General features: G+C 52.2%; 1 protein-coding gene across 1 annotated transcript; it reads right to left on the reverse strand.

Moving 5' to 3' along the window:
- Positions 1-3,235: 3,235 nt before the first annotated feature.
- CAPN9 (calpain 9) lies at positions 3,236-27,561 on the reverse strand. The gene is made up of 11 exons (XM_033841713.1): positions 27,349-27,561; positions 23,511-23,524; positions 20,220-20,388; positions 19,220-19,303; positions 16,696-16,781; positions 14,613-14,695; positions 10,021-10,083; positions 9,122-9,192; positions 8,512-8,590; positions 6,593-6,709; positions 3,236-3,300 (listed from the first exon to the last, which is right to left on the reverse strand). Exons 1-11 carry the CDS (start codon positions 27,559-27,561, stop codon positions 3,236-3,238), a joined length of 1,044 nt encoding a protein of 347 aa, XP_033697604.1.
- Positions 27,562-27,837: the final 276 nt, after the last annotated feature.

Here is a 27,837-nt window from a genome sequence, read left to right on the forward strand (position 1 = left end):
TTGCTACCATTTGCATGGTATACCCTTTTCATCATTTTACTTCCAACCTATTTGTGGGGTTTTTGTGTGTGTGTGTGAAATGTGTCTCTTATAAACAGTATCCATCGAATCTTGATTTTTTTTATCCAGTCTGACAATAACTGCCTTTTGATTATAGTGTTTATTCCACTTATATTTAATATAATTATTGACATGGTTGGATTTAGGCCTGCCACTTTGTTTTCTATATCTCTTTTTAAAATCTGTTCCCCCTTCACTGTTTTTGTGCTAAACAATTTTTCAGCGTACCATTTTAATTCTTCTGTGGCCTTACTGTAGTTTTGAGTTATTTTCATAGCGGTGGCTCTACAAATTACAATATGCATGCTAACTTATACCATCTACTTCAGGTTAATACTGACTTAATTCTTGTGAAATACAGCAATATTGCTCTAATATATCTTCATTTCCTCCCTTCTCCTTTGTGCTACTATTATCATATCTCTATATATGTTATTAACCCAACAGTATAGTGTTATAATTATTACTTTATATAATATTATGTCTTTTAACAAAATTAGGAGAAAAGAGAAAAAATACATTTACACAACCTTTTTTTATATTTACCCAGATACCATTTCCAGTGCTCTTAATTTCTTCCTGCAAAGTCAAGTCATCATCTGGTGTGAGGCCAACAGATCAGAAAAGATTACCTGTTATACTCACAGATCCCAAGAAGAGGAGGGTTCACCAAGCCATTCAGGGTCACATGGGGAAGCACCAGGATCAATCACAAGGCAGAAAGAGTGAAGGAAATATGTGGGCAAGAGTTTTTACTGTGGTTTCCATGGGAAGGAAAAGGTGAGGCAGGGTAAGCAGGCTGAGGACTGGCTAGTTTGAATAACTGCAGCAGGGTCTAGGGCATAGGGTCTGTCCCTGGTTGTTGAGTATCTGGTAGTGGGGCGATTAGGGCACGTGGGTAGTGGCCTAGAGTGTGAAAGCCTGATAAAGGAGGTAGTTGGGGTGTAGGCTCTGGATTTAAAAAGGAGGCTCTCAACTTGGCCGCACACTGGGCTCACCAGGGGAATCTCTAAAATACTGATGTTGGGTCCCTCCCCCAAAGGCCTGGATTTAATTGGTCTGGGATGTGCCCAGGCCGTTGAGGCTTTAACATCTCCCCAGATGATTCTAACTTCCAGCCAGAGTTGAGGACGGCAGGTTTAAAGGGAGAAGGAGCGGGGAGAACTCAAAGATTTTTCCTGTTGTCTCGGAGGGTGGTAAGTATGGGGCAAGCGTCAGCACTTACAACAAAATGACTTGGCCTGTTGAGAGAGAGGAAATGGGGACACAGAGCTCATTCCAGACCCCACACCTGTGGACACTTGGGCTAGAAGTGACACCTAGAACTTGAAGCAATGCAATTCTTCCTTCCATGCTTCTGGTACTTCGGGGCCTTTGACCGGCTAAGAGCTATCGAATACAAAACCCCCTCACGCTTCCCCTGCACCATGGACACATGGCAACTCCCACACATTATTCACACTTATTGGTGGCAAAGCCTTGAGGTAAATGAGAAATAAAGATGGGTGTAGGGGTCTGTCTTGTTTTCATAAGGGACTATGTGCGTATGTATGTCTTTCTTTGGCATCCTTGGGGTGTTTTATATGTTATCAATCAGAGGAGCTACACTTATTGAATGTGTTGTATGTGCTAAAGGTGAAAGAGAATACTAGAAAAGAAAAATGTCCAGTTTCTATTCTTGGTGAAATTATAATGTACCCAGGAATCTGAGACCCACATGAGAAAATCAGTGATGAGTCAACATAATAAATTGCTAAGTTACATGATATTACTAGAAACCAAACTTCTGGTGTAAGATTAAGGCCTAGATCTCTTTCTGCAAAAGGCGAAACTGAGCACAGAGACTGACAGTTCCACCCCCTGTCTAATACACACCATCATCCAACTCTTGGTCTTGGAATAGTCAATGAAATGGTACCCACATCCAAAGTTACGACTGAATTTGGAAGTGAGCTGATGTGTGCAGTGTGAGCATGGAAACGTGTGGGGAGAAGAAAGAGCTCAGAGAAGGAGGAGACACAGGCTGCCCGGCTTTTCCGCCCTTAGGTCCAAGGGAAAGCAGAGCTGGACAGAAAGCACAGGGAGAGAATGGAGAAAAAGGGAAATAAAAAATTATGGAACGATTGAAGGAAAGTGTCCTGTAGTCCCCCCTGCCGCACCTTTGGGCAGAAGAGTGTCTAACCAGCGCTCTCAGACTTTAGTGGGTTTAGGAATTACTGTGTATCCTGCTAAAATGAGAGCTGATCCACTGGGTCTGGGGTGGAGCCTGGTTCTCTGGATTTCTTTTTTTGCTTTTATTTTGTTGATTTCTTTTATTGAGATATAATTGACACGTAACATTGTGTAAGTATAAGGTGTAAATGCATTGATTTGATCCATTGATATATTGTAAGATGTTCACCACCGTGGTGTCAGCTAGAGCCTCTATCATATCACATCGTCATTTCTTTTTTGAGGTCAGGACAATTAAGAGCTCGTCTCTTAGCAGCTTTGAAGTTTATAACACCATACTGTTGACCGTGATCACTGTGTGGTACTCTGCATTTCTCATAAGCTCCCCGAGGCGATGGCCATGCCGCTGGCCCACTGACCACACTCTAGGCAGCGGGGGAGGGCTATCCACTCCTGGGGCCCCTCATCCAAGCCTCCAGAACTGACCCATTCTCTCCCCTCCATCATTTTTGCTGTGATCAGCCCCTGCAACAGGTAAAAGTTGTGTAGTCCTTAGGGTCTCTGAGGTGTGTGCGCATGCGCAGAAACACACACACACACTCACCCCCCCGAGAATCTCGAGACCCACAGGACAACGTCATGAACAAGAAGTGAACTTTGGAAGGCAGAGGGCAGGAGGCCGCGGAGCCCATGTGGCAGAAGGAGGACGGGACAAGGGGGCAGGGTTTGCTCGCTCACTCTTCCAGGGGCTTAATCTCTCTATGCCTCAGTTTCCACCTCCGCAAAATGGGGATACTATTAGTCCTTAGCTCAAAGGGCTACTGTAGGCTTCTACTGACTGCTACTTGAATAGTGCCTCACAACTATTAGCAATATTATTATTATTATTATTACCCGGAGGGTAGATGTGGACCCTCCCATGTGATCATGCATTCAGCAAGCATTATGGAGTGTGGGCTGTGCCTAGCCCTGGCTGGGTCCCTGAGCGGGAAGTCTGGCTGGGTCATACCTCGTTTATGTTGAGATGAATGAACTCCTTGTTCTTCGTGCCGAGGGCCTGGAACGTCCCTGATGGGAGAGACACAAGAAAGGTATCATTGCGGAGACGTTCCTTCAACAGGCTTAGCTATTTTCCCATGGCCAAGGGGCCTTCCGAGAGGCTGGTGGAGAAGCCGCTCCAACCGTTGCTAAGAGGTGAGCATCTTCTAGGGCGGCGGCCAGACTCAGGCCCCCTGAGCGGGGTGTCTCTCAACGGGGGGAGCCTCTGGAATTCCTGTGATGGCAGAAGCCGGTGGCCTGAGCACTGGGGAGCGGGTCTCTTCATTTACTGTATGTGGGCCAGCCGGCCAGCTCGTGGACCCGAAACATCTCCCCTATCTTAACTGTTGGGGGCTACAGAGCCCTTGCAATCCATGGACCTTCCCCCCAGAGGAAAAAAAAGCACGTGTACATAAAGGTTTGCATGAGTCTTGAAAGCTGTTCAGCCTCTGCACGTCCCTTCTGAGAAGGTGAGCGCTGGTGGTCCCACACGCAGGCAGAGCTGGGGTAGAAGAGAGCCCGTGTGTCGCTTTGAATAACCCGAGACAGTTACTTTCCTCTCCTGGCCTCAGTCTCCCCATCTTAGTCCAGGTGGTGGAACCCGTCCACACTGGCTTTACCTGAGCCTCACCTGGGACCTTTAAAATACCCCAGGAAGTAGGAGGGGCTGCCACAGAACAAAAGAGACAGAACCCAGCAGCCACGTGCAGCGAGTAGGTCCTGAGGAGACCTGGGGAATCTCAGTGTGGACCGGGGCTTAGAGGATGTTGAGAACTCACTGAGAAGTTTGTGGGGGTGCGAACGGCATGACGATTATGTTAAAAAGAAGTCTCTCTGATAGGGATGTTTACAGACAAAAGGACCAAATTTCTGAGACCTGTTATTAAATAACTCAGGAAAAACAGTATGCTTTAGGGGGTCATGTGGAAAAGATGAGCAAGGTGACAAGTGAGGCTGGGTGGAAGGCGCTGGAACCACTGGGGAATTTTTATGAAGATGATGCTGTGTTGCCACCCCCTAGATTCTAATGTAATTGGTCTTTGTAGCCTGATCATGAACAGTTTGAGATGCTCTCCTGGGGACTGTCATGGGGCAGGGTTTGAGAGGCACCGGTGGAGGGCACACGGGGACCGGTTATTATTTTTTTGTTTTGTTTTGTTTCGTTTTTAAACATCTTTATTGGAGTATAATTGCTTTACAATGGTGTGTTAATTTCTGCTTTATAACAAAGTGAATCAGTTATATATATACATATGTTCCCATATCTCTTCCCTCTTGTGTCTTCCTCCCTCCCACCCTCCGTATCCCACTTTATACTCAGGTGTATGAGCAAAAATTTCTAGAATAAAGTTAAAATCAGCCTGGGGTAAAGCCCTAGCTTTGGGATTTTTAAAGTTCTCCAGATGGTGAATCTAACATAAGGATCCTAGAAAACTGAAGAACAGAGAAATCAAGGAAATAAATTTGGTTCTTAGAAAAGATCAATAATATTGAGATGCTTTTAGCTAAACTGACCAGTGACGTTCAGTTTTGAGTGTCTTCTCCCTAGGATGCCTCAATTATAAGAACGAGCTGAGAACCCCCTGCAGGAAAGGACTGGGCCTGAGGGGATTCAGAAAGGAAAAGGGCAGTTGAGAGAAGAGAAGCTACCAAAATCTCGCTCTCTCGAGGTCAGCGCTGACTGGCCTGTAAGTCTGATAAGCGACCGCCTTTGAGGAGGCTGTTTCTACAGTGCACCTCTCATTAGCTCCCACTCACACGCAGAGAAAGCCTGGGCCCTGAGGTCACCCGCCAGGCCCTGCAGGACCTGCCCGCCTGTCTCAGACCATCATCCCCGTCAGTCATCACGTGTACCTTGCTTGTCCACTCAGTACAGCTCTCTTGGAGCTTAGAGTCTGGTGGAGACAAGCTTCAAATGAGTAACTCCGTGTGTTCTAAGTGTCCTGAAAGAAGCAGCGGGAGCTCCCCACCGTGGAACCGAGGAGCACAGACTTTGCCTTTGTTTAGCCAGTGCCTGGAAGTCACCCAGTAAACATACTTTAGAAAGTGCCAAGCAGGACTGGCTCCATTATTTGTTGTGGGACCCCTTGTTAAAAAAATTATTAAGGGGCTTCCCTGGTGGTGCAGTGGTTAAGAATCCACCTGTCAACACAGGGGACACGGGTTCGAGCCCTGGTCCGGGAAGATCCCACATGCTGCGGAGCAACTAAGCCCATGTGCCACAACTACTGAGTCTGTGCTCTAGAGCCCACGAGCCACAACTACTGAAGCCCACGCGCCACAACTACTGAAGCCCGCACGCCTAGAGCCCATGCTCTGCAACAAGAGAAGCCACAAGCAATTAGAAGCCCGCACACCGCAACGAAGAGTAGGCCCTGCTTGCCACAACTAGAGAAAGCCTGCGTGCAGCAACAAAGACCCAAAACAGCCAAAAATAAATTAAAAACAACAACAACAACAAACTCTAAAAAAAAAAAAAAAAATTATTAAGATTCAAGGGACTTCCCTGGTGGTCCAGTGGGTAAGACTCCACGCTCCCAGTGTAGGGGGCCTGGGTTTGATCCCTGGTCAGGGAACTAGATCCCTCATGCATGTTGCAACTAAGAAGTCTGCACACTGCAATTGAAGATTCTGCATGCCTCAACTAAGACCCCGTACAGTCAAAATAAATGAATAAGTAAATAAATATTTTTAAAAATTATTAAGCTTCCAGATGGTGACCCCAGAGCATGGGCATCCGGGGGGACACCTGCACAGCAGTCACCCTGGTGTTAAGTCACAGGCTCTGGATGTGCTCCGTTCAACTTCAACTGCGTGACTACCCAGTGAGGGGTGGGCGGCTATGAACTGCAAACGCTAGGGACCACCTGTGTGTAATCCCTCTCTCTCTCTTCCTGGGCTAACAGACAGATCTTCTTTGAGACAATCGGGTCAGTGTCTAGGGCTTTTGTAAACACAGAGGGATGGAGAGGGAAGGAGGGCGGGGGGGACAGAGGTAGAGAGAGAGGGACTCCCGATTCTGTGCCCTGTGATGGGATCTGACCTTGCTTCTGATTCGCGGCAGGAGCCCCATCCCCACCCAGCTACCCTCCCACAAAGACACTGGGAGCGGATGGAGGATGACGGTACCAGGCGCACTGCAGAGAAGACGTGCACACCCGCCCCTCGGCTAGCCGCACAAGGCACACAGATGGCGGGGCGTGCGGCTCAGCCCGCCTTTGCTGCAGTTCTCAGCAGGTTGCCCCTTACATGCTCCTGGAAGGTGATGGAGGGAGGTGTGCTCTCCCTGGGCTCAGGAACACGCAGTCCCCCGGACACTTACGGCTTGCAGTCTCCAGCCGGACCAGGCAGTTGAGGAAGTCATCGAAGCCCAGTTGGCGCTCCTGGTCTGCGTACCTGAGAACGATCAGCTGCCAGAGGGGAGGGCTGAGCTGGAAGCCTGCGGGGAGAGGGGGAGGATGGCCGCCCTGGCTGAGCCCCACGGGTGCGCCTTCAGGGGCACCAGTCAGCCCAGGGCTGCCCCAAGGAAGGGAGCCCTTGGCTCCGATGCAGTATGACCGTGCGCCGCTGTCGGGGGACACTGGGGAACCCACAGTGTCACTTGGTGAACCTTCTGAGTTCGCCAAGGTCAGGGTCTTGGCTTTGACCTCACATCACCCATAGGGTCTTGCTGACGTTTCAGGAAGCCTTGCTTGGGAGAACTTGATGCTGGACAGTGTTTCAGCCCCGAGCCCGGTGCCACCCTCTGGTTCTAAGGCTCCACTTCCAGCTCCCGCTGGCCCTGGGGGGATTCCAGCCAGGACACCCGCAGTAAGTGTCTGTTTCTCACGGGCATTTTAACCCAGAGGTGTTGGGGGCTCTGGAGACCGAGTTATGCCGCTGCCCTCAGTGAAAGACCCCACGCTAGGCTCATTCACACACGCCCACGATGGAGCGAGAACCTGGGCCTGGGTGCTTTGCTTCCCTTCTCTTTGCTCGTTCGACCTCTTTGCTCATCGGTCGAATGACGAGTTTAGAGGTGGTAACGCTCCTTATAGATTCAACACTTAAGGCTTCGATGTCTAACCAGCGTTGCCTTCTTTCAGTTCAGCCTGCACGCTCCCTTTCCAGGAAATGTTCCAAGTATTGCTTAGAAGCCTGCCCAGGGTCTTCCTGTGTCCTCGTTCCCGATTCCAGACCAAGAGGGGGCCAGTCCAGAGGAAGGACACGGTTTCTGGAGCCTGCACAGTGGAGCTGGCTGGGGGCAACACCCAGAGTCCTGGCGTCTGCTCTGGGTGGGGCAGGAAGAGGGCGGGGTGAGGGCCGATTCCCTCCCCCTCCCCAAGCCGGGAAAAGAAGGACGTGGCCACACCTCCCTCTCTGAAGGGCTCCCTTTTCCCCCTGCTCTGTCCTTCTGCCCTAGAAACCAGGTCCCCAGACCCTAAGAAGATCAGGCCCTTCTCCTCTGTGGCACTCTCCACGTTTATAATTAATTTCGTTTCTTTGCCATCACACAGGACCCCAGCTGGTCCTGATTTTGTCCCATTATCATCCCATGAAGCTGACAGTGTTTCCCGATGTTTATTTTACTTGGAAGGGAACCAGATTCCAGGCTTTGGCTGGGCCCAGGGGTATGTCTGTGAAGCCTGCTTTGTGAGCAATGCCTTGTGGCCTGGCGGGGTGTAGGCTGCAGTGGCCGTCCTATGCAAAGGACAGCTGAGCCCCAGAGACTCGGACTGCCCTGGCAGGGGCTGCCAGAGGGTTAGGAATGCCAGCTGGAGCCCATCCCTCATTCAGGAAATGGGTATAAACGACAACGGAATCATTGGTTTGGATTCAGTCTGCTGGTGACAAAGCCAGAGACGGGCCTCTGTGGCAGAGGGATACACGAACTCTGTGTACCCCAAACCTGACCCCAAACCATGGGATGGACGTGCCCTGCCTCTCTGTGTTAATCGCCATCTGAAAGCAGAAATTAAAGGTTTGGGAGTTTGCCACCAGAGTCGTATATAACTCTGCTTGGCCAGAGAATTGGCCAGAGGCTGAGGCCTCCAGGGGTCAGGCTGAGTTCAGCCTCCGTGGATACACGTTAAAGATCCCTGATGAGAGGGAGCAAGTCCTGAATTTGAGGCTGGGCCCCGCCCTTAAGAAGCAGCGATTCTGGTCAAAGTCCAGCCCCCTCCCTGGGCCTCGAGAGGTGAGTGGCTGCCGCAGACAGCACCCGGCACGCAGACGGCTTGCGCGGCCCAGGCTTCCCTTCACCTGTGGCTTTCAGGGCGGTCCGCAGCTCGTAGGGGGACACGGTGCCAGATTTGTCAGCGTCAAACTGAAGGAAAAGGTTCTGTAGGGGGAGAGCAGAGGCACTGAGAATGCGAGCACGCAGAAGCCCCCGCTGAGGCTCCTTTGATGGCAGTGATGGGGTCCACGCAGGGGAGAGACGCCTCTCACCAGGCGGAAGGGGCAATGGTAGGCTTAGGGTCTCCAAAAGTGTGGGTCCCTTTGTTTTCCTTTCATATTGGGTGGAAGCCCTGCGGTACTCCCATAAGGATGGGGAGTAAATATGGGAATTCCATCTTGATTTCCTCCCTTCCACCTTTTCAAACACAGATCCTCTGGTCGGCAGCACCTGGACCTGTAAAGTCCCTTTCTGGGACTCCCCTGGTGGTCCAGTGGCTAAGACTCTGTGCGCCCAGTGCAGGGGGCCCAGGTTCCATCTCTGGTCGGGGAACTGGATGCTGCATGTATGCCTCAACTGAGACATGACTCGGCCAAAATAAATAAATAAATATTTAAAAATAAAATAAAATAAAATCCCCTTCTGCTCTAGGCTTGTACAGTCCCCTAGCAGCCACGCACTGGCTGGGTTACATGCCGTCCACTTCTTCAGCTTGTCCCAGAACACTCTGAATTCACCAAACCCTAGCTTCCCATTGCCACTGGTGTGTGCAAGTGAACTAAGGAAGAAAGAAAGATGTGAGCATCATATCACCCCAAGGCTTCTGGGGCTGCAGGGGAGGAAGGCAATGGGCTGGCGTGGGTGACATGTGTGACACAGACTCAGGGCTCTGAGGGGGGGGTTAATTATTAAGCCATGAATCTCTGGAGAGGGGGCATGGCAGGGGTGAGGGGGGATGGCAAAAGAAAGGTTGAAAACACACATATGAAGAACTCTTCATTGCCCTGGACAGCACCCCAAAGTGGCAAAAAGATCCCCAAGTCCTTTCACAAACATTTATCCCACTGGCCAGTCTGTGCCTCTTTTTTTTTTAAATTTTTGGCTGCACTGTGTCTTCGTTGCTGCACACAGGCTTTCTCTAGTTGTGGCGAGCGGGGGCTACTCTTCCTTGCGGCGTGCGGGCTTCTGATTGCGGTGGCTTCCCTTGTTGTGGAACATGGGCTCTAGGTGTACGGGCTTCAGTAGTTGCGGCTCGTGGGCTCAGTAGTTGTGACGCACGGGCTCGGTAGTTGTGGCTCGCGAGCTCTAGAGCGCAGGCTCAGTAGTTGTGGCGCATGGGCTCAGATGCTCCGCGGCAGGTGGGATCTTCCCAGACCAGAGCTCGAACCCGTGTCCCCTGCATTGGCAGGCGGATTCTTAACCACTGCGCCACCAGGGAAGTCCCCTGTGCCTCTTGATTTTGTTCCAATTCTAGCACCAGTGTCTCCCAGGCTTTGGTTATTCTCTGTGAAGAAGACTCTCCACATTCCAGGGAAGTCTGCATTAGAGAAAAACACTTAACATCTATTTCTGCCTGCATATTTGGAAGGATGCCTCCATTAGAGAAATGATGTTTTTACAGGAAGTCAGGCTTAGCTTCTCGAATTTGATGTCCGTTTCTGAAATCACACAAGAAAGCAGAATTCAGTTGACCCCTGATAAGATAAACCTATTTCCATCTGCTGAAAGTCCAGCAGGGTGGTTAGATCCGGGTTGGTGAGGGTGGTGATATAGTCGCTCTTAAGATGCTGGTGAGAGTAGAACATGGCCTTTGGGAAGGAACATTTGCAAAATATAAAAAGAGCTTTAAAAGCTTTAAAAATGGGGATATCCTTCCACTCTTTATCCGAGTTTCAAGAGTCCCAAGCAAAGAATTATAAGTTAAGATTTTTACCATCAGGTTACTTGTAATGGCAAAAACTTAGAAATGATACAAATGACCAATGGAAGGGCATGGACAACAGTTTATGTCCACATGATGGATTATTTCTGGGGAAATGCTCATAAAAATTAAGTTTAGGAGACAGGGTTTAAAATTATTGGAGAAATTTGAACACTCACATACTGCTAGTGAAAAGGTACAGAAATCACGTTAGAAAATAGGCAGCTTCTTAAGAAGCAAATATAGAGTTACCATTTAACCCAGCAGTTGTCTTAGCTATACACCCCAGAGAAATGAAAACACATGACCACATAAAAGCTTGTACACGAATGTTCATAGCAGCATTATTCATGATAACGAAAAAGGGGTAACAACCCAAGTGTCCATCCACGGATGAATGGATAAACCCTACCTGGTATATTCCGACAATGGGATAGTATCCAGCCATAAAAAGAAGTGAAGGAGTCCTGACACGTTACAACGTGGATGGACCTAGAAGGTGTCAGGCTAAGCGAAAGGAGCCAGCCAAAGAGAAGCACATTTTATATGATTCCTTTTATATGAAAAGTCCGGAACAGGCAAGTCTATGGAGACAGAAAACGGATGAGTGCTTGCCAGGGGCTGGGGGTTCGGGGGAGGGTAGTAAATGCTACTGGTACGAGGTTTCTTTCTGGAGGGATGAAGTGCTCTGAATCAAACGAAAATTGATTGTGGTGACGGTTGCACAACTCTATGAACATGCTAACATCCACTGAGTTGTATATGTTATTTAAAAAATTTTTAATACAATTTTAAAGGTTATTTTCCATTTGCAGTTATTACAGAATGTTGGCTATATTCTCTATTGTACAATACATGTTTGTAGCCTGTCTTACACCCTATAGTTTGTACCTCCTATTTCCCCCACCCCTGCCTCCCTCTCCTCTCTGGTAACTGGTAGTTTGTTCTCTATATCTGTGAGTCTGCTTCTTTTTGGTTATATATTCACTAGTTGGTTGTATTTCTTAGATTCCACAGTATTTGTCTTTCTCTGTCTGATTTATTTCACGTAGCAGAGTGGTATACTTCAAATGGGTAAATTGTATAGTATGCAAATTAACTCTCAAAGCTGTTAATTCAAAAATAATATTGCATCTACAGGGTAATACCTACTATGTGTGTACCTATATATACAGAGAGAGACACACACCCACAGACTACACATCTGGTACATAAACACATACACAAAGACACACACATATATGTTAAAGTGGTTATTTATGGGTAGTGAGATTAGCCGTGATGTTTGCCTCTGTCATTAGGCTTTTCTGCATTTTTCAGAATCTTTTACCATAAACTTGGATCATTAGTGTAATCAAGAGATGAGCGGGCTTCCCTGGCAGCGCAGTGGTTAAGAATCCACCTGCCAATGCAGGGGACAAGGGTTCGAGCCCTGGTCTGGGAAGATCCCACATGCCGCGGAGGAACTAAGTCCGTGCGCCACGACTATGGAGCCTGCGCTCTAGAGCCCGCGAACCACAACTACTGAGCCCGCGTGCCTAGAACCCGTGTTCTGCAACAAGAGAAGTCACCGCAACGAGAACCCAGTGCACTGCAAAGAAGAGTAGCCCCCGCTTGCCGCAACTAGAGAAAACCCGCGCACAGCAACGAAGACCCAAATGCAGCCAAAAATAAATAAATAAAATAAATAATTTTTTTAGAAAAGAAAGAAATGAGCAATGAAAGCTATTTTTAAAGTCTACCTAACGTCAGCTCTGAAAAGCCGGTCTGCAGCTGGGAGGAGCAGGGGATCTGGGGGAGCTCGAGGCGGCAGGCGTCCGTCACACGTCCCTCGTCCCCTCCATGGGAGTCCTGGGGTCCCCGGGGTGCAGGTAGGGGTAGTGGGTGTGAGCACGTACTTTTTTTTTGCGGTATGCGGGCCTCTCACTGTTGTGGCCTCTCCCGCTGCAGAGCACAGGCTCCGGACGCGCAGGCTCAGTGGCCATGGCTCACGGGCCCAGCCGCTCCGCGGCATGTGGGATCTTCCCGGACCAGGGCACGAACCCATGTCCCCTGCATCGGCAGGCAGAGCCTCAACCACTGCGCCTCCAGGGAAGCCCCAGGAGGAACTTTTTTCCTTTGAAGTAGGCGAAATGACAGCACTGTACTACGAATGAAAACGATTCGGTGACGGAGAGGAGTTCATAAATGAGAGGGGGAAAGTTTGGGGAGTATGTCCTGGGAGGAGGGGCGGTGAAAGATAAAAGTGGAAAGAGATTGGAAAGGCTTTAGTGTCAAGATTCCCAGAGGAAAGGCTCCAGATTCAGAGTGCTGACAGTTTGAGTGTCACGCGTTGCCGGGGCCAGTTTCAGCCCCAGGGGTCGGGCGCAGCTCCTTTTGGAAGGGCAGTCATGGTGCAGGGCTGGACCGTGGGCCGTGCACAGGGCACTCCCTTTGCTGGGTCTCTCCCTGGGGTTTCCTCATTTCCTCTGCCCTGTTTCTCCTTCCTTCTGGGCCTGACTTTCCTTCCACTAGCTTGACTTCACGTAGCCTCTCAAACTCTGTTCCCCCCGCCTGCTCTTATTCGGCAATTCGTGGGAGAATCCGAATTCCAGACCTCGCTTTCTTCGGGTCTGCTCTCTTCATGTAACTCATCAACCCTGTACAGTACTCAAAATTCAAGGTCGATGTGTGTCTAAGGTCCAATTCAACAGCTTGTCAATCTCTCAAACACCCTGATTGTTTTCCACAAACTTCTTCTACTTATGAACTCATGGTTCCTGAGACAGATGGCTAGCAGGACGCCAAGCTCACTCACCAGGCGGGGCCTTCCAGTTAGTGGAGGATGAAAACGGTGGCGTGTCTTAATTCTGGGTCAAGGCTTTTAGGAATTGGGGATATCTTCTCCAAAGGTTTTTTTGTTTCTTCCCTCTTCTGCTGGCTTTCTGCAGGTGACTGTGTCACTCCAGCCACACGAAGGATGGAGCTTGAGTCCCTGATCACTGCATGGAGAGAGCCACCCACAGAATAAGAATGTCCTCCTGGACGGTTACAATGAGTGAGAAATACGCTTGATTGCGTTTGAATCTATACATTTTGAGTCTATTTGTTATGGCAGCTGGAGCTACCTGGAGTCACTGGAAGTGTGGGACCACCATAACAGAATCTAAAATATGTGAGCCAGCTTAGCAGCTGGGCAGCAGGATGAAAGGGACTATTGGAGCTGGAAAATAGATGTCCATGTTATCAAGGGCAAAAATGCCACAGTTGTTGTCTGTAAAATATGTAAATATACTGCAGCCAGAGCAAACGCTCACTGACGCTGCGCTCGAGGGGAAAAGAAGGGAAGAAACTGGAATATGAATCACGTGTGCTAGTTTTTGCATGTTGTATTTAATAAGGTGTCATAAAAAAGAGATGAGTTCAGGCTAGAACGGACTGGTTTGAGCACATGAAAGGGAAGAGAGCTAGAAATCCAGAAATTGTGGCCGTGGGACTTCCCTGGTGGCCCAGTGGCTAAGAATCCGCCTTCCAACGCAGGGCACGCGGGTTTGATCCCTGGTTGGGGAACTACGATTCCACGTGCCGTGGGGCATCTAAGCCCACGTGCCACAGAAGAGCCCGCGTGCCACAACGAAAGATCCCTCATGCTGCAATTAAGACCCGACGCAGCCAAAAATAAAAAAATTTTTAAAGTATGTATTTCTTAAAAAAACAAAAAGGATTTGTGGTCTTGCAGGGCTGGATGCACCAACTCTTTCTGGACCCGACGGGAAGAAATAAGATTGAAAAAAGCCTCCAGAGACGAGGGCCCATTAAAGTTTTCAGTTAAATGGAGACTCAGCCCTGTGGAAAGTCCAGGTTAGGTATGTTTCCTTCCCACTTAGGTCTGTTTTTAGATGCTCTCAGGCAGAAGCTTTCAAGGGTCCCTGTGACCAAGCTGGGCACGGAGGGAGTGTACCTGTCAGGGCTGCCTGTCTTCGAATTCACGTGCAAGTGGGGATGATGGAGTGATCAGAGGAAGGAGGTTGGGCCGGAGACCAGAGGCTCAGCCCCACGTTTTCTGGATCGCACTAACTCCCCTGGGCCTCTTAAACCTGCAGATAGGGTGAGTCCCCCAAACGTGACATTACATTCTCTGCCAGCCTGGGTTTTGAGACAAATGGATTTGATTTACCAATAAAATAAAAGAAAATAGAAGAAGCAGTGTTTCTTACACCTAAGGGCAGTGAGACACGCTCACACCTGTGATGGAGTTAATGTGGAAAGGAAAACAGAGACAAGCACCGCACCAGAACTCCCTATCGTCTAGAGCAGTGCGGCACAGGCGCTTCTGCTCGGCTGGGCCAACGGAACGCCACTCAGAAGAACTAGGGGTGAACAAAGCCAGCGTTAGGTACAAGGTCACGGACGGCAATGGGAACGACACTGGCCTTGGGGTGGGACCTGCCCCTCCCTAGGGACCAGGGTCCACATTATGTGGGGAGTGGATCCTGAGCAGGGCCCTGGAAATGTGCCAGTGCGTGGAAAGGCTGGTGGGAAAGTACATCTCCAAGTGCAGCTGATGCAAAAAGGCCCTCAGGACCACTGGACCCTCCTCCACGGAAGATTCTCCTGGGGCCGTCACAGGGAGTTGAACGTGAACAGGGTGGCAGAAGGAGCCCAGCGAGAAGCCACAGCGGGCTGAGATGTGGGGCCGGGACACTCCGTCTACCTCTCCTCTTGGTTGACAAGCTGACACTTTGAAGAGTGGTGATAATACCGCATGTTCACGCGTGCTTGACATTAAACACAGCAAGTACCTTCTTTACAAGACCGCGCTAGGAAGCCCGGCGGGCTTCTGCCAGGTAGACGAGCCCGCCTATGGGCAAGAAGCCTCAGGTGCACAGCGCCCATTGTCCTGCAAACCCAGGAGTTCCACCTCCAGGTGCACGGAGTTTCTGTGACCCCCATGAGCACCTCTAAATAGTTCAAATTGAGTCACCACCACTGCGGTGCTGTAAGCGATGTGTCTACCTCACCTACACCTGTAGACCTTGTCCTGGATGGGGGCGGGGAGAACTCAGGTAGAACATCTCTCCTGTCCGGGGAAGCGCAGTACCCAGGGCCCCTCCCCAGACACCTCATGGGCCTGGGGGAGTACGCAGCCCCTTCAGCCCTGTTCTCACAGCAGGCAGGGTCAGTGTCAGGGATCGGCTCGTGGACCAGCTCCCCGTTACCCCAAGGCCGAGTGGGGTCAGAGGGCAAGCTGGTGTCCAGCCTCGAGCCAGCGAAAATACACTTCCTTTATTTCTCCCTCTGCGTGTTTCCCAGGAGGGGGAAAAAGGGTTCGGCCCTTTTGCACACCGTGATCCCTGAACCGAGAGACTCCAAATCTATTCACCATAGGAAGCAGTCTCATTAATGTGGGTTTATCTCCTTCTCTCCATTTCCGACTGGAGAGGGAGGCTGATCTCTTCCTTCCTTTGATGGGTCTGAGGAGACAGAAGCCCGGCAGACGGCAGGGATGGTGGCACAAGCCCCGCGATGGGGCCGACAGGCAGGCCCGGGCTGTGGAGTCTGCTTAATGAAGCCCCCGGCACACCGACGGCCGGGGGGTTGGTGCCTCTGTGGGAGCCGAGGACAAACGCTGCCCCGTTTCACTGAAGCTCGAGACTCGCTGCCAGGCTCCCTGGGGCCCCCCAAGCCGTGGGTGGGCAGGAGTGGGGACGGGTTAGGGGGCCCTGCCTGACCTGGAACAGCCCCCATCCCAGTCACCTAGGTTGTTCCCCGGGGAACGAGGAGGGGACACATACAAGACAGGCAGCCCTCTCTGTACAATCGGGGGCCGTATAAACAGCCCAGGCGGCTGCTCTGTGACGGGTGAATTTCCTGCTCCGCTCCCTCTGTCTCACTGTGGGCCACTGGGCCTCTGGCCAATGGTCAGTGACCATGAGAGAGAACACTTTAGCGACCTGCTTGGCAATGTTTCAGGGATTCTCACACCTAAAGTACTCATTGCCACCCCACCTGCACCCAACACACACACACACACACACACACACACACACACACACGAGCTCTTCATCACTGGGGTGAAGCCTTCACCATATCACGGGATTTAAAGTTCCCATGGGAGGTTATACAGTCACTGACATAACACAACTCTGGGAAAGGTAAAGGGCACCGTGAGTCTTCAAGTTTGAGAGCGTGGAAGGCCCGAGGGCAGAAGTAAGGTCCAGACGCAGGACAGGACCCTCCCTGAACGGGAGCCTGGAGAGAATTGTAGTCAGGCTGCCCCCTCTTCACACGTGCACAAGCCAGCCCTGGCCTCGTACCCCGTGAACCGTAGGGAGGTGGGGATCTGTCAGAAGGATGGGCGGAGACTGACCTGTCACTCCAGGACCCAGTCCACTCAACTTGGCCCCAAGGGTTCCGGACTCTGACAAGCTCTGTATTCTGGCCTCGGAAGTTTACCTAAAAGAGAAAAGCGTCAGAGAAATGTGAGATGCTAAATCCATCTGTGAGCTCCAGGGTGGGTTCTCTCCAGCTGAGGCCGCCTTTTCTGAAAGCCTGTTGACACACTAAGAACTCATCCGTTGTTAACTAGCCCTCAAAATTTCCTAATTCCGATTGAACGCGATGTTACGTTAATCACCCCAGAATGGTTACGTCGCATCTGGGAAACAAAGCGGAATTGTAATGAACAAGAAGTGAGTCCACAGGAATCTTCAAAGGAGTGAGTTTTCTCTCTAGACTGGAAGCCCCCAGAGGCAGAGGCCGAGTCTTATTTATCGTGTATCTTCAGAATCCAGCAGTCAGTGGGTCTAACACTGAGTTTTCTTCATCCTTATCATCTGACTCCCAGATGATCAGAATATAAGCACATGCTGGGAGTTTAAACAACCGCAGTAAACAAAAACCCACGACTGAGTCTTCTAACTCCGATCTTCTCCCCCTTTCAGGGGTCACATGAGGGTCTCTGCTGCCACACTGAGAGCCCTTGAGCCAGGACAGAAAGAGGACTCAGCCCTCAGGCTCTGCCCAGAGCAGGAAAGTGCACCAATGCATAGAGAGGTTTTGGGGGTGGAAGGGTGAGAGTCAAAGACTTCGGTTCATCAACGATCCAGGAATTTTAGTTCTCAGAACACTTTGGCATAAATGTTCTCTTTTTACGTGCAAAGTCATTTAAGTGAGTAGGACCTCTCCAGAGTCCAAGTTCGCCATGAAAGAGGTTCATTCGTTGAAATGTGTGGGGAGGTGAATTCCTTACAGGTGGAGGGGAAGCACACGCAATTGAACAGAGTGTACGATGGGAAGGTTTCTGTCATCACTTGGAGTAACATTTAGAAGATCTGACATCAGGAATCACAGGCCTGCTCAAGTGAATGATTGGAAGGCGTGTGTAGACAGGGAGGGGCGAGGAGGGAGCTAACACTGCAAAGAGTCCAGCTGCCTCTCCCTCTAGGACACGTTGATCACGCCGCCCGCTGAGGGGGAGGGACAGGCTCCCTCTGCACCCCGTGCTCCCCACTCATTTGGAGCATGTCGCTCAAAACATGGCAGCCGCTGGAGGAGACCGGAGGTGCCCAGGTCCGCTACTGACTGGGTTTGAGATTCACCCAAGCGGGGCATGGAGGGAAACGCTTTGGACTTCACTGAACTTGACCTTGCAAAGGCGCCACCCTCTTCTTCTCATCTTCCTCTCTCATCTCACTTTCTCCCCTCCTCTTTCCCGCGCACTCCTCCAAACAAAGCACTCCCCGAGGTTACAGTGGTGCCACGTGGGGTCTGGCTGCGCCCCCTCCCCGCTCCGGGGATCAGTGCCACCCTGAGCTACAGCTGCAGAGAATAGGACTTGTGACGGTTAATTTTATGTGTCAACTTGGCTGAGCCATGGCGTGCCTAGATGTCTGGTTACGCATTATTCTGGGTGTGTCTGTGAAGGTCTGGATGAGATGGGCATCTGAACTGGCAGACTGAGTACAGCACATGGCCTTCCCCTTTGTGCGTGGGCCCCATCTAATCAGCTGAAGGTCCAAAAAGAACAAAAAGGCAAAGGAAGGGAGAATTTGCCCTCTCTGCCTGACTGCTGAGCTGGGACTTTGGGCCTCTTCTGCTCTTGGGCTGGGACTTACTGATGCTCCTGGTTCTTAGGCTCTTGGGCTGGGACTGGAACTCCACCACTGGCTGCAGCTTGTGGAAGGCAGGGCTTCTCGGCCTCTATGATCAGGTGAGCAATTCCGACTACTAAGTCTCTTCATATACAGACTTAGCCTACGGGTGCGGCTTCTCTGGGGAACAGTGACTATGACAGGACTGATGTGGAATCAGGGAAGAAAAGAACAGAAAAAACAAAGACCAGGTTCCTGCAGCTGCTGACCAAGTTTATACTGTGCCGGCCTCACAGGTCGCTCTCTCTCTCTCTCCTCTCTCTCTCTCTCTTCTCTCTCTTCTCTCTCTCTTCTCTCTCTCTTCTCTCTCTCTCTCTCCCCTCTCTCTCTTTCTCTCTCATTCGCTCACTCTCTTCTCTCTCTTCTCTCTCTCTTCTCTCTCTCTCTCCTCTCTCTCTCTTCTCTCTCTCTCTCTCCTCTCTCTCTCTCTTCTCTCTCTCTCTCTCTCGCTCGCTCACTCTCTCTCTTCTCTCTCTCTCTCTTCTCTCTCTCTCTCGCTCGCTCGCTCTCTTCTCTCTCTCTCTCGCTCTTTTCTCTCTCGTTCTTTTCTCTCTCTCTCCCTCCTCTCTCTCTCTCTCTCTCTCTCTCTCTCTCCCCCGTTTGCTGTTTTGAATTCCAGCCTTTCTTTTGTGGATGAGACATCCTCTGTCATGTCCGAAACTGCAGTTTAAACTGCAATGCGCTATATAGGTTTACGAAGTCTGTCCCCATACCCTGTCAACAGGGGTCCCTGTTGCCTACCTGGTCAACGCCCGTCACTGTGTAGGCATGACCCCTAATGAGACCAAAAGGTGTCCGGGCTTCAGGTTCTGCAGCATTTCTGATCTAAAACAAAAAAGGAGCAGTATCTACGTCAAACCTTCCCCAGCTGGCCAGACACAGCTCTGTGTCTGGCGCAGTCCCTCCTGCCCCCTCAGGTGAGGGCCCTGTGAGTGGGCATATAAAATGGGTACACGGGAAGCCCCCTAAGTGGTGAGCAGTGACATACAGCGATTCCCAGCCTCTTCCCAGGGTGGAGGCCCCTTGTTCTCTGCTTGGACTTCACTGAAGAGCTGACATTCTTGCCCCCAAACAGAAAAACCTGACCTTTCCCACCACATAGCAACAGCAAGGGACAGACACCAAAGAGGCAGTAAGAAGAATATAACCCTATGACATGCAATTCTATGCCACAAACTTGAAAAAGTAGAGGAAATTTACTAGCAAAGGATAAATTCCCCAGGATAATCCAAGAGGAAATAGAAAAGTTGAATAGGATTCAAAAAATAGATGCGGTTAAAATCATATGCGTGTGTTTGTATGCATAAAGAAATTAGAAAAAATGCTGTTCTGTTTCTCTCCACGGATATATTTTTTCATGATCTATGAAGTGAAAGAGACAAGTTTCAGGAAAGTGAATAGTAAGGTTCCATTCAGTAAACACCGCCCCCGAGTCTGTGCATATACGCGCGTGCCTGTTGCATGAGCGAGGACAGAGGCGTGACGGACACCCGACAGGCGTCCCGGCATGGACCGGGGGAGGGAGACAGAGTTTTGCCCTGTCCGTCATCTCAGGATTCTTCCACCTGATACAGCAAGGGCGTCTTACCTCTGCAACTCGAAAACCATTAAACACAAACGTTTGTTTTAATTAAAATGAATAAGCATTGCCCCCGCCCCCCTGCAATGTATGCCTCTTCCGTGGGCAGCCTGGCATCTGAGCCTAGAACAGTGCCTGGGATGCGGCCAGCCAGCGACTTACGTCAATGGAGCAGCCCACCAGACAGCCCCTCTTCAAGGCCTTGTCTAGAATCTCAGAGAAGTTCCCGGGAGCCTCCTTGGTTGTGAAGGTCTCTGCCACGCCCGCGGTGAAGTCCTCTATGGCCTCGATGGCGCTGCCCCCCTTCAGAGCCTCGTAGCTCCCGTTCAGCCTGTGAGGGCGGCAAGAAAGCCTGGCAACGGCTGCAGGGAACAAGGATTACCACTAGGTGGCGCCCCTCAGCCAGAGTTTTTCTAACCAAGAACCACCTCCCGGGGCTCGCCCCGGCTGGAGGTGTGGAAGAACGTGGGAAGCAGGGATGGGGTTTACTTGGAGCTCTGAGGAAACCAGAGATGCTGAGAACTCTGTGAGGGAGGCAGTGGGTGTGGTGGTAAGGAGACAGGCGGGGACCTGGGACCCTTGGCTTCAGGGCTGCCGTGCTGGCACCTGGACACACCTCTCCTTGAGCAACAGAATACAAAGAAACTGTATGAGACTAAAAATAACCACGTGCATGCACAGTTGAGACAAATTCTGGACAAAAGAGACCAAGAAAAATAACCAACTGCCACTTTTGAAACGCCGCGAGCAAAAGCAGGGCACTGCGCACGCCCCCCCCCCCGCACGCAACGCCACCTAAGGGGTGGGCAGACCGCCTAGGCCACGCCTCCGGCCCGACCCCTGGACGCACCGCTACTCTCACCCCGTATAAGGAACAAGCTCGCCGCCCCATCCCCCCAGGGGAAAAGGAAGCATGTTGCTTGATCTCGCTACCCCCTGCTGCAGCAGGGGCCCCCATAAAGCCTTGCCTGACTTTCCTGTCTGGCCTCCGGTCAGCCTCTATTGATTAAGGAGGCCGAGAACCCTGGTTCCTGACAGACTGCAGGTCCAAGTGTCAGTTCCCCCGCTTACAAGCGGAGGGATGCTGTTCTCACTCAGTGCTTCAGTTTCCTAATTTTCAAAATGGGGCTGCACTCTTCCCCCTAGGGCTGCTGTGAGGTTTAAATGAGCCTCCTCTCGTCTCACGTGGAATGGGGCCTGAGCGTGAAGCTGTTAGTTCTGAGACCGAGAGGGAGATGGAGGCATTTCTCCTGCTTTCTGGAACCATGTAGTCCCAGCCGCTTTTCTCTCTTCATCTCTTTGATTGATACGGTTGTACATCAACATCTTACATCGGTGCGGTGCCTTTGTTACAGTGACTGAACCAGTTTGTCATTGTTATTAAAGTTCACACCATATTCACGTTTCCTTAGTTTTCACCTAACGTGCTTTTTCTGTTGGAAGATCCCATTGCAGGATCCCACATCATCACACTTAGTCAAGTCTCCAGAGGCTCCTCTGGCCCGTGACAGTTTCTCAGGCTTTCCTTGTTTTTCATGACCTGGACAGGTTTTTTTTTACATCTTTATTGGAGTATAATTGCTTTACAATGGTGTGTTCGTTTCTGCTTTATAACAAAGTGAATCCGTTATACATATACATATGTTCCCATATCTCTTCCCTCTTGCATCTCCCTCCCTCCCCTACCTGGACAGTTTTGAGGCACTGCCGGTGTTCTGTAGAATGTTCCTCAGTTGGGATGTGTCTGCTGGTTTTCTCACGCATAGACTGGGGTGAGGTACCGTTCTCATCACGTCGCAGCGAGCATACATCGCGTCTTCATGACTTGTCCCTGTCGATGTCGCCTTGATCACCGGCGGAGGTCTCCTGTCTGTCATGTTTCTCCTCTGTGAACTTCCTCTCACCCCCATTACTGTCCTCTTCGGAAGGACTTAGGAGTGGGGGTCATGCTAGACCTTGAGGGCAGAGAGTCTACCTAAATTCCCCGGAACTCTTCTATGTGGCAGATTTGTCTCTTCTCCCCCGTTTATTTATTCAATGATTTATTTACATCAGTATGGACTCGTGAATATTAATTTTATACTTTGATTTATAATCCAATACCATTTTACTTATTTTGCTGCTCTAATTGTTCCAGCTTTGGCTACTTCCGGCTCCTTCAGTCGGCTCCTGTGTCCCCTTGACATAACTCCATCACTGTGTGTGTGTGTGTGTGTGTGTGTGTTTAAAGCACACACACACGCATTCACTTCCTGACACTGCAAGATGCTCTAGGCTCATCTTCTGTATTTCTCGCCCCAGTCCTACAATCAGCCTTATCTCCAAGGAGCCCTGGTTCCTTTGATTGGAGAATGGTGTTAGAAACCAAGACCTGAGAAGTAAGAGTGCTTGTTGCTATGGGATTGTCGTTGTTTCTAGCCCCTCTCAGCTGATAAACAAGGAAATAATACTGTGTACTAACCCATGAGTGACGCATATACTCATCAGTGTGTAACCATCTCTATTCAACTAAACCTGAGTTCATACTGAGGTCCCCAACTCTGACACACTACCACTTATGTCATTCTAGCCTCCTCCACCAGGCTTCTTCGTAACCTCTCACTCCAACGATGAGAAACCTGGCTTCCCCCATCTGCCACCCATTTACTTAATTGTTCAATTCAGTAGATATGCACAGTGGTATCAGAATTGTTGTCCTGTACCCCATGAGAAACAACTTTACCAGCTAGTGTACAGTGCTTGTGTACAATCTCTCTGTCCTTCTTTCTTTCTTTTGCCACGCGGCATGGGGGATCTTAGTTCCACGACCAGGGATGGAACCCTCGCCCCCTGTATTAGGAAGCGCAGAGTCTTGACCACTGGACCACTAGGGAAGTCCCAATCTCTCTGGCTTTCAATCTCACAGACTGCACTCATTTCCAGAGTTACTTAGGTCAGCGCCTTTCTCGCCTGCACCTTCAATGAGTTTGTTTCATAGATCTGTGATACTATTAGCTCGTTTTGTCACAAGCTGCTTTTCATTTTGGGATTCCTTTATCCTCCTAGATGAGTTTTAAGTTCATATATATTAAGGTTCACTCTTTGTGCTCTGAAGTTCTGTGTGTCTGATAAATGCATGGTGTCATATGTTCACCATTACAGTATCATACAGAATAGTTTCCTTGCTCTAAGAAAAACCTCTGTGATCTACATATTCATCTGTGTGTGAAGGGGCGCTGCGTGGGAGTGTCGGACGCCCATGTGCCACGTGGCGCGTGTGCTGATGGGTGTGGGTGCCTCCTCTGCTGAATGTGTGACGTGTGTGGGCATGTGGAGTGCGCGGGCCCACGCGCGTGCCCCGTGTGCGCTCCCGTGCATGGCGCTTATGCCTGGGAGTCCTGCATATGAGTGTGGGCCCCAGAGGTGTGTTTGTTCGTGAGAAATGCTGTCTGGGGGCTTGAGGACGAGGGTTACCTGAAACCACCGTCCTGTGAAGGGAGGATCAGAGGGGTCTCCACAGACCTGAGGGGACCCCAGACTGCGGCTTGGGGACCCGGGGAGGGAGGCCGGCCTGGGCACCAGCAGGTGGTTTCCCTGGAGGACTTGGGACCGAGCGTCCAGGAATGTTTGCTTTCAGGGCCTGTACGGTTCACCTCGTACCTCATTAGGGGCTCAGCCGCACACACAGACTTTTCTCTATTAAGAACTTAATTTACGAAGAGAAAAGCCGCATTTCTAACAAGGCTGGAGAGGCTGGGCCCTACGACCCACGGCTGTGCGCTGATCCCGGCCGTGTGCCCAGGGCCGTCGAGGCAGAAGGGGACACGGGGTGGGGGAAGGGGGACCTGGAACGCAGTGGCCTCTGGGGGAGGGCAGCCCCAAAGGGAGCCCCACCGTGCAGGGAGGTCTCGGCCATGTGCTGTGGTGCACGCAGGCTGCCAGGGGCCGTCAGCCCAGGCTCGAGGCGGGACCGGGGCCTTCAGGAGGCCTAAGAGTCAGCAGGGAACTGCATGGAAGACGGCAGATGGGAGCAGGCAGACAGGAAGTCGGGGGCCGAAGGGAAGCCGAGGCGCTTGTGAGTTGAGGGGCTCGGGCTGCAGGCGCAGAAGGGAGGCCCTCGGTTGCACTGCACCCCGGCTGTGTCCCCATCAGGCCGGGAGACGCCCCCCCAGATCCACAGCCCTCCCCGCGAGGCCTGGGGAGGGCTTACCCCCGGGCGACCTCTCCTTCCTACCCCAACCCCGGGCCCAGGTTCCCCCTCGGAGCCTCCTTGCCCCGGGCTCCCGGGGGGAAGAGGCGCCTCTCTGGCACCCCCGGACGTCCCCTGACTTTCCTGGCTCTGGTTGCTCTCGGGCACCACTCCCCGGCCCCCAAGCAGAGCTGTGTTTGCCAAGAAGGTGGTGCTGGCAGAGCGCCCGCCCCACGTTCCCACTGGACTGCCAGGCAGTCGCTGCTGGGACACACAGCACGTGAGGGCCGAGGAGAAAGGCAGACAGCGCCCGAGCCACGGAGGCTCCCAGAGGGACGCCGCGACTCTTCCCGTGGCGCTGCTGCCCTGGCTGACCCCGTCCCGGGGACCCCGGGCTCTGTCCTGCCAGAGCAGCCTCAATCCCCTCCCGGGTCCTCGCCTCTGACGTCACAGACGCGTGTCAGACGGGACGCAAGGCCCCTGCCCTCCCTGAGTAGGAGACACGCAGAGTGTGTTTCTGGGACTGAAGACAGAGCGGGTGAACGCAGCCGCAGACCAAGCAAGGGGCAGAACGGACTCTGAAAGTGAATGCAGGAAGGACAGCTGCCCGGTTATGATACATCAAAGCGGAGCGTGGAGGGGCCCGAGGTGTCAGGCCTTCGGGTGGGAGCGTCGCCCATCATTCGGGGCAACACTGAGCAGACGTCAATGTTAAGGTGAGACCTCCCAGAGCTGAGGTCTGGGGCGCTGGAATCCCTTGGGGGTCCCAGGGGCCCTCGTTCCGGGAGGGCACAAAGACGGTCTCCAGCCTGGCCTGTGCACGTCACGCTCTTATCGTGGAGCAATTTCCACTTTGGCAGAGAGAGGGCGAGCCGTAGGCTCCAGAATGACACCTGAAGCCAGGGGATGACCGTGCAGGCTGGAGGGTGGGCGCCCTCCTGGACGGGGGGGACGGCGTCGGGTGCCAGTCACACCCGTGGCCGACGCTCCGGGGCAGTGCCTGGGGAGGTGCCCGGCTCTGTCACGTGCTGCCTGTGCGCGTCAGCCGTCAGGCTCCAGCTTCTCCTTCGCTAGAATGGGGAGATTGACGATGCCCGGATTTTAGGACTGTTTGCGATTAAATGAGATAATCCTGGAACAGTCAGTGTTGGCCGGTCATAGTAACTGTTGGCTGCTATCATTGTTTGGAAGGTGACAGAAGGTGCTGGAAGCTGAGAGTGCAGTGGGGTGTGGGATGAATGAGGGCCTGCCTCTCAGAAGGCTTGGGTGCCAGGAGGGACACGGGCAGGTCATTACATTAAAACAGCGCGAGTGCTGGAATGGGACGGCCGACGGTGCTGCAGGGAGCCAGGAAGGCTTGGTGGGCGAGGCCCCTGGACGACAGCCCAGATTCCCCAGGCAGAGCAGGGCCTCCCAGATCGACAGGGCGTTCCGACGGGAGGGGCCGACCGCGGGGAGGGGCGGCGGGTGCAGGGCAGCCTGGGCCTCACTCCTGGCTATCGCTGAGCCCACTGAGGGTGCAGAGCCGGGGACGGCAAGGCCCCTGGTGGCAGTAGGCGCGGCCTGACGGGCTGCGGCTGGAAGTAGGGAGACCAGTTAGGAGGAAAGGAAGAGACTGGAATTTCTCAGAAGAAAGGCTGAGCCATCCCGTGATAGGCTTGTCAGACTTAGGAAAATACCGGACAACCAGAAGTGGCTTCCTCCTGAAGCAGGGCAGCACGGCATAGAGATGTGCGCTCACACGCACACACGTACACACACACAGGCTACAACGGGAGATAACAGTTAAGAGCTAACCACTGCGTGGGACTTCCCTGGTGTCCAGTGGGTAAGACTCTGCACTCGGGGAACTAGATCCCGCATGCGTGCCGCAACTAAGGAGCCCGCGTGCCGCGACGAATACCCCGTGTGCCGCGACTAAGACCCGGCGCGGCCAAAATAAATAAATTAATTAATTTTTTAAAAAGAGCTTACCACTGTGTAAATAACAGCTTACGTGTGCTTTGGGCCCGGCCCTGAAGAGGCCGGAGGTTTTCGTGTTTGTTTGTTTTTTATAAGTAGACATGTTATATGTTTACAATATCGACATCATTTGAATGTAGGGAGATGGTGAGGTCGATGTGGTGCTCGTGGTGAGATGGGATTCAGCGCTGTTGCAGTAACAGCAACCGCAATCAGAGCAACAGCCGTCACTTGTTGAGCAACTTCCGTGTGCCAGACGTCGGACCTACGTTGGTCGTTAACGTTCCCACCTTACAGGTGGGGAGACTGAGGCCTGGGACCACGGTCAGGGGTCAGGTTAGCGGCAGGGTGGCACCAGCACTCAGGGTCTCCCCTTTGGGTCCGGCACCCTTAGCCTTGCCCACAGCGTTCTGTCCCCACAGGAGCCGTTCCCAGACCAGCACCCTCCCTGGCGGAAGGAGAGCCAGCCGGCGCCCGGTCAGAGGTCGAGCCCTGACTGATCCAGCACGGCAAATATCGATTCCTGGTCCCAGGAACCAGCTGGTGCCACGTGGGACCATCACCTCCAGACTGCTGGTGGCGGGGGGCCTGCGGGGACACAGATGGTGGCTGCCCTCCAGGAAGGGAGATGATCTGGGGAGAGAATCCCTGCTTCACGTGCCCTCTGTCCATCGCACAGGTCCTGAGCGCTCGCTGAGTGAGCTCTGTCCACTCTGAGCATCCTAGGCTCTGGCCAGAAGCCCCCGAGCACCTCGGGCGCATTGTCTCAATGTTAGCGCAAGGGATCTGCAGGGAACAACCTCCCACCCGTTTCTGCGTGTTTGCCCTTGGGCTCTGGTGGGACATGTCACCTGACACTTCCGGATAAAGCTTTGACTTCCACTCACCACCTGTGACAAGACCCTCTCTGATCCTGAGTCCCGGGCCTCGGCGGGGAATCATGGAGCCAGACACCCTGGCCACCACCCAGAGCAGCCAGTTGCCCCCCGAGCATCATTCCTGCCTTCAAACCACATACCTTCTAGGGCTCTCAGGAGATGTGCCTAAGTCCAGTTTGTGCATAGCGCATGCCTCCCAGGCCATCCTTCCCTTGATGCCCCCTCCTGGGCTGCTGAGCTGCACACCCCCTGTCTGTTGCCCACCCGCCCTGGCAGCACTCACCCCCCGCCTTTTCCACACGAAGGGGAGCAGGGGCCTCTCGCTGTAGAAGAGAGAGGAGCTGTTGGCTGGGAAGTCTGCATCCTCCAACAGAACGCCCTTCTGCAGACACGTCTGCCTCAGCTCCTCCAAGCTCTGGCCCGAGGAGTGGGTGATGCGGGCATCCTTGGGGGCGGGGGGCTCCTGAGGCCCTGGGGCCCGGTAGAGGTAAGGCATGGCTGTCCTCGGGCCAGCAGACTCGGGGTCAGTGATGGTGGGGAGAGGTGAGATGCAGGTGCCAGTCAAAAGGAACCAGTGAGGCAGCACTGAGCTAAGCGGACCTTGGCCTCCACCTGCTTTCCTGGGAACCTCCCTGTTAGACGGAAACGGGGCACATCCTGATGGCAAACTGTCACAGAGCCCTCTGCCCTCCCAGGGGATCCTGCAGCGCGGCAGGAGCTCTGAGGCTGAGCCGGGTTTGGGCGGAGACAGCGCTCTCTGCTTAACGCACGG

This window comes from Tursiops truncatus, chromosome 16 (genome assembly GCF_011762595.2).
Source record: "Tursiops truncatus isolate mTurTru1 chromosome 16, mTurTru1.mat.Y, whole genome shotgun sequence".
Lineage (NCBI taxonomy): Eukaryota > Metazoa > Chordata > Mammalia > Artiodactyla > Delphinidae > Tursiops > Tursiops truncatus.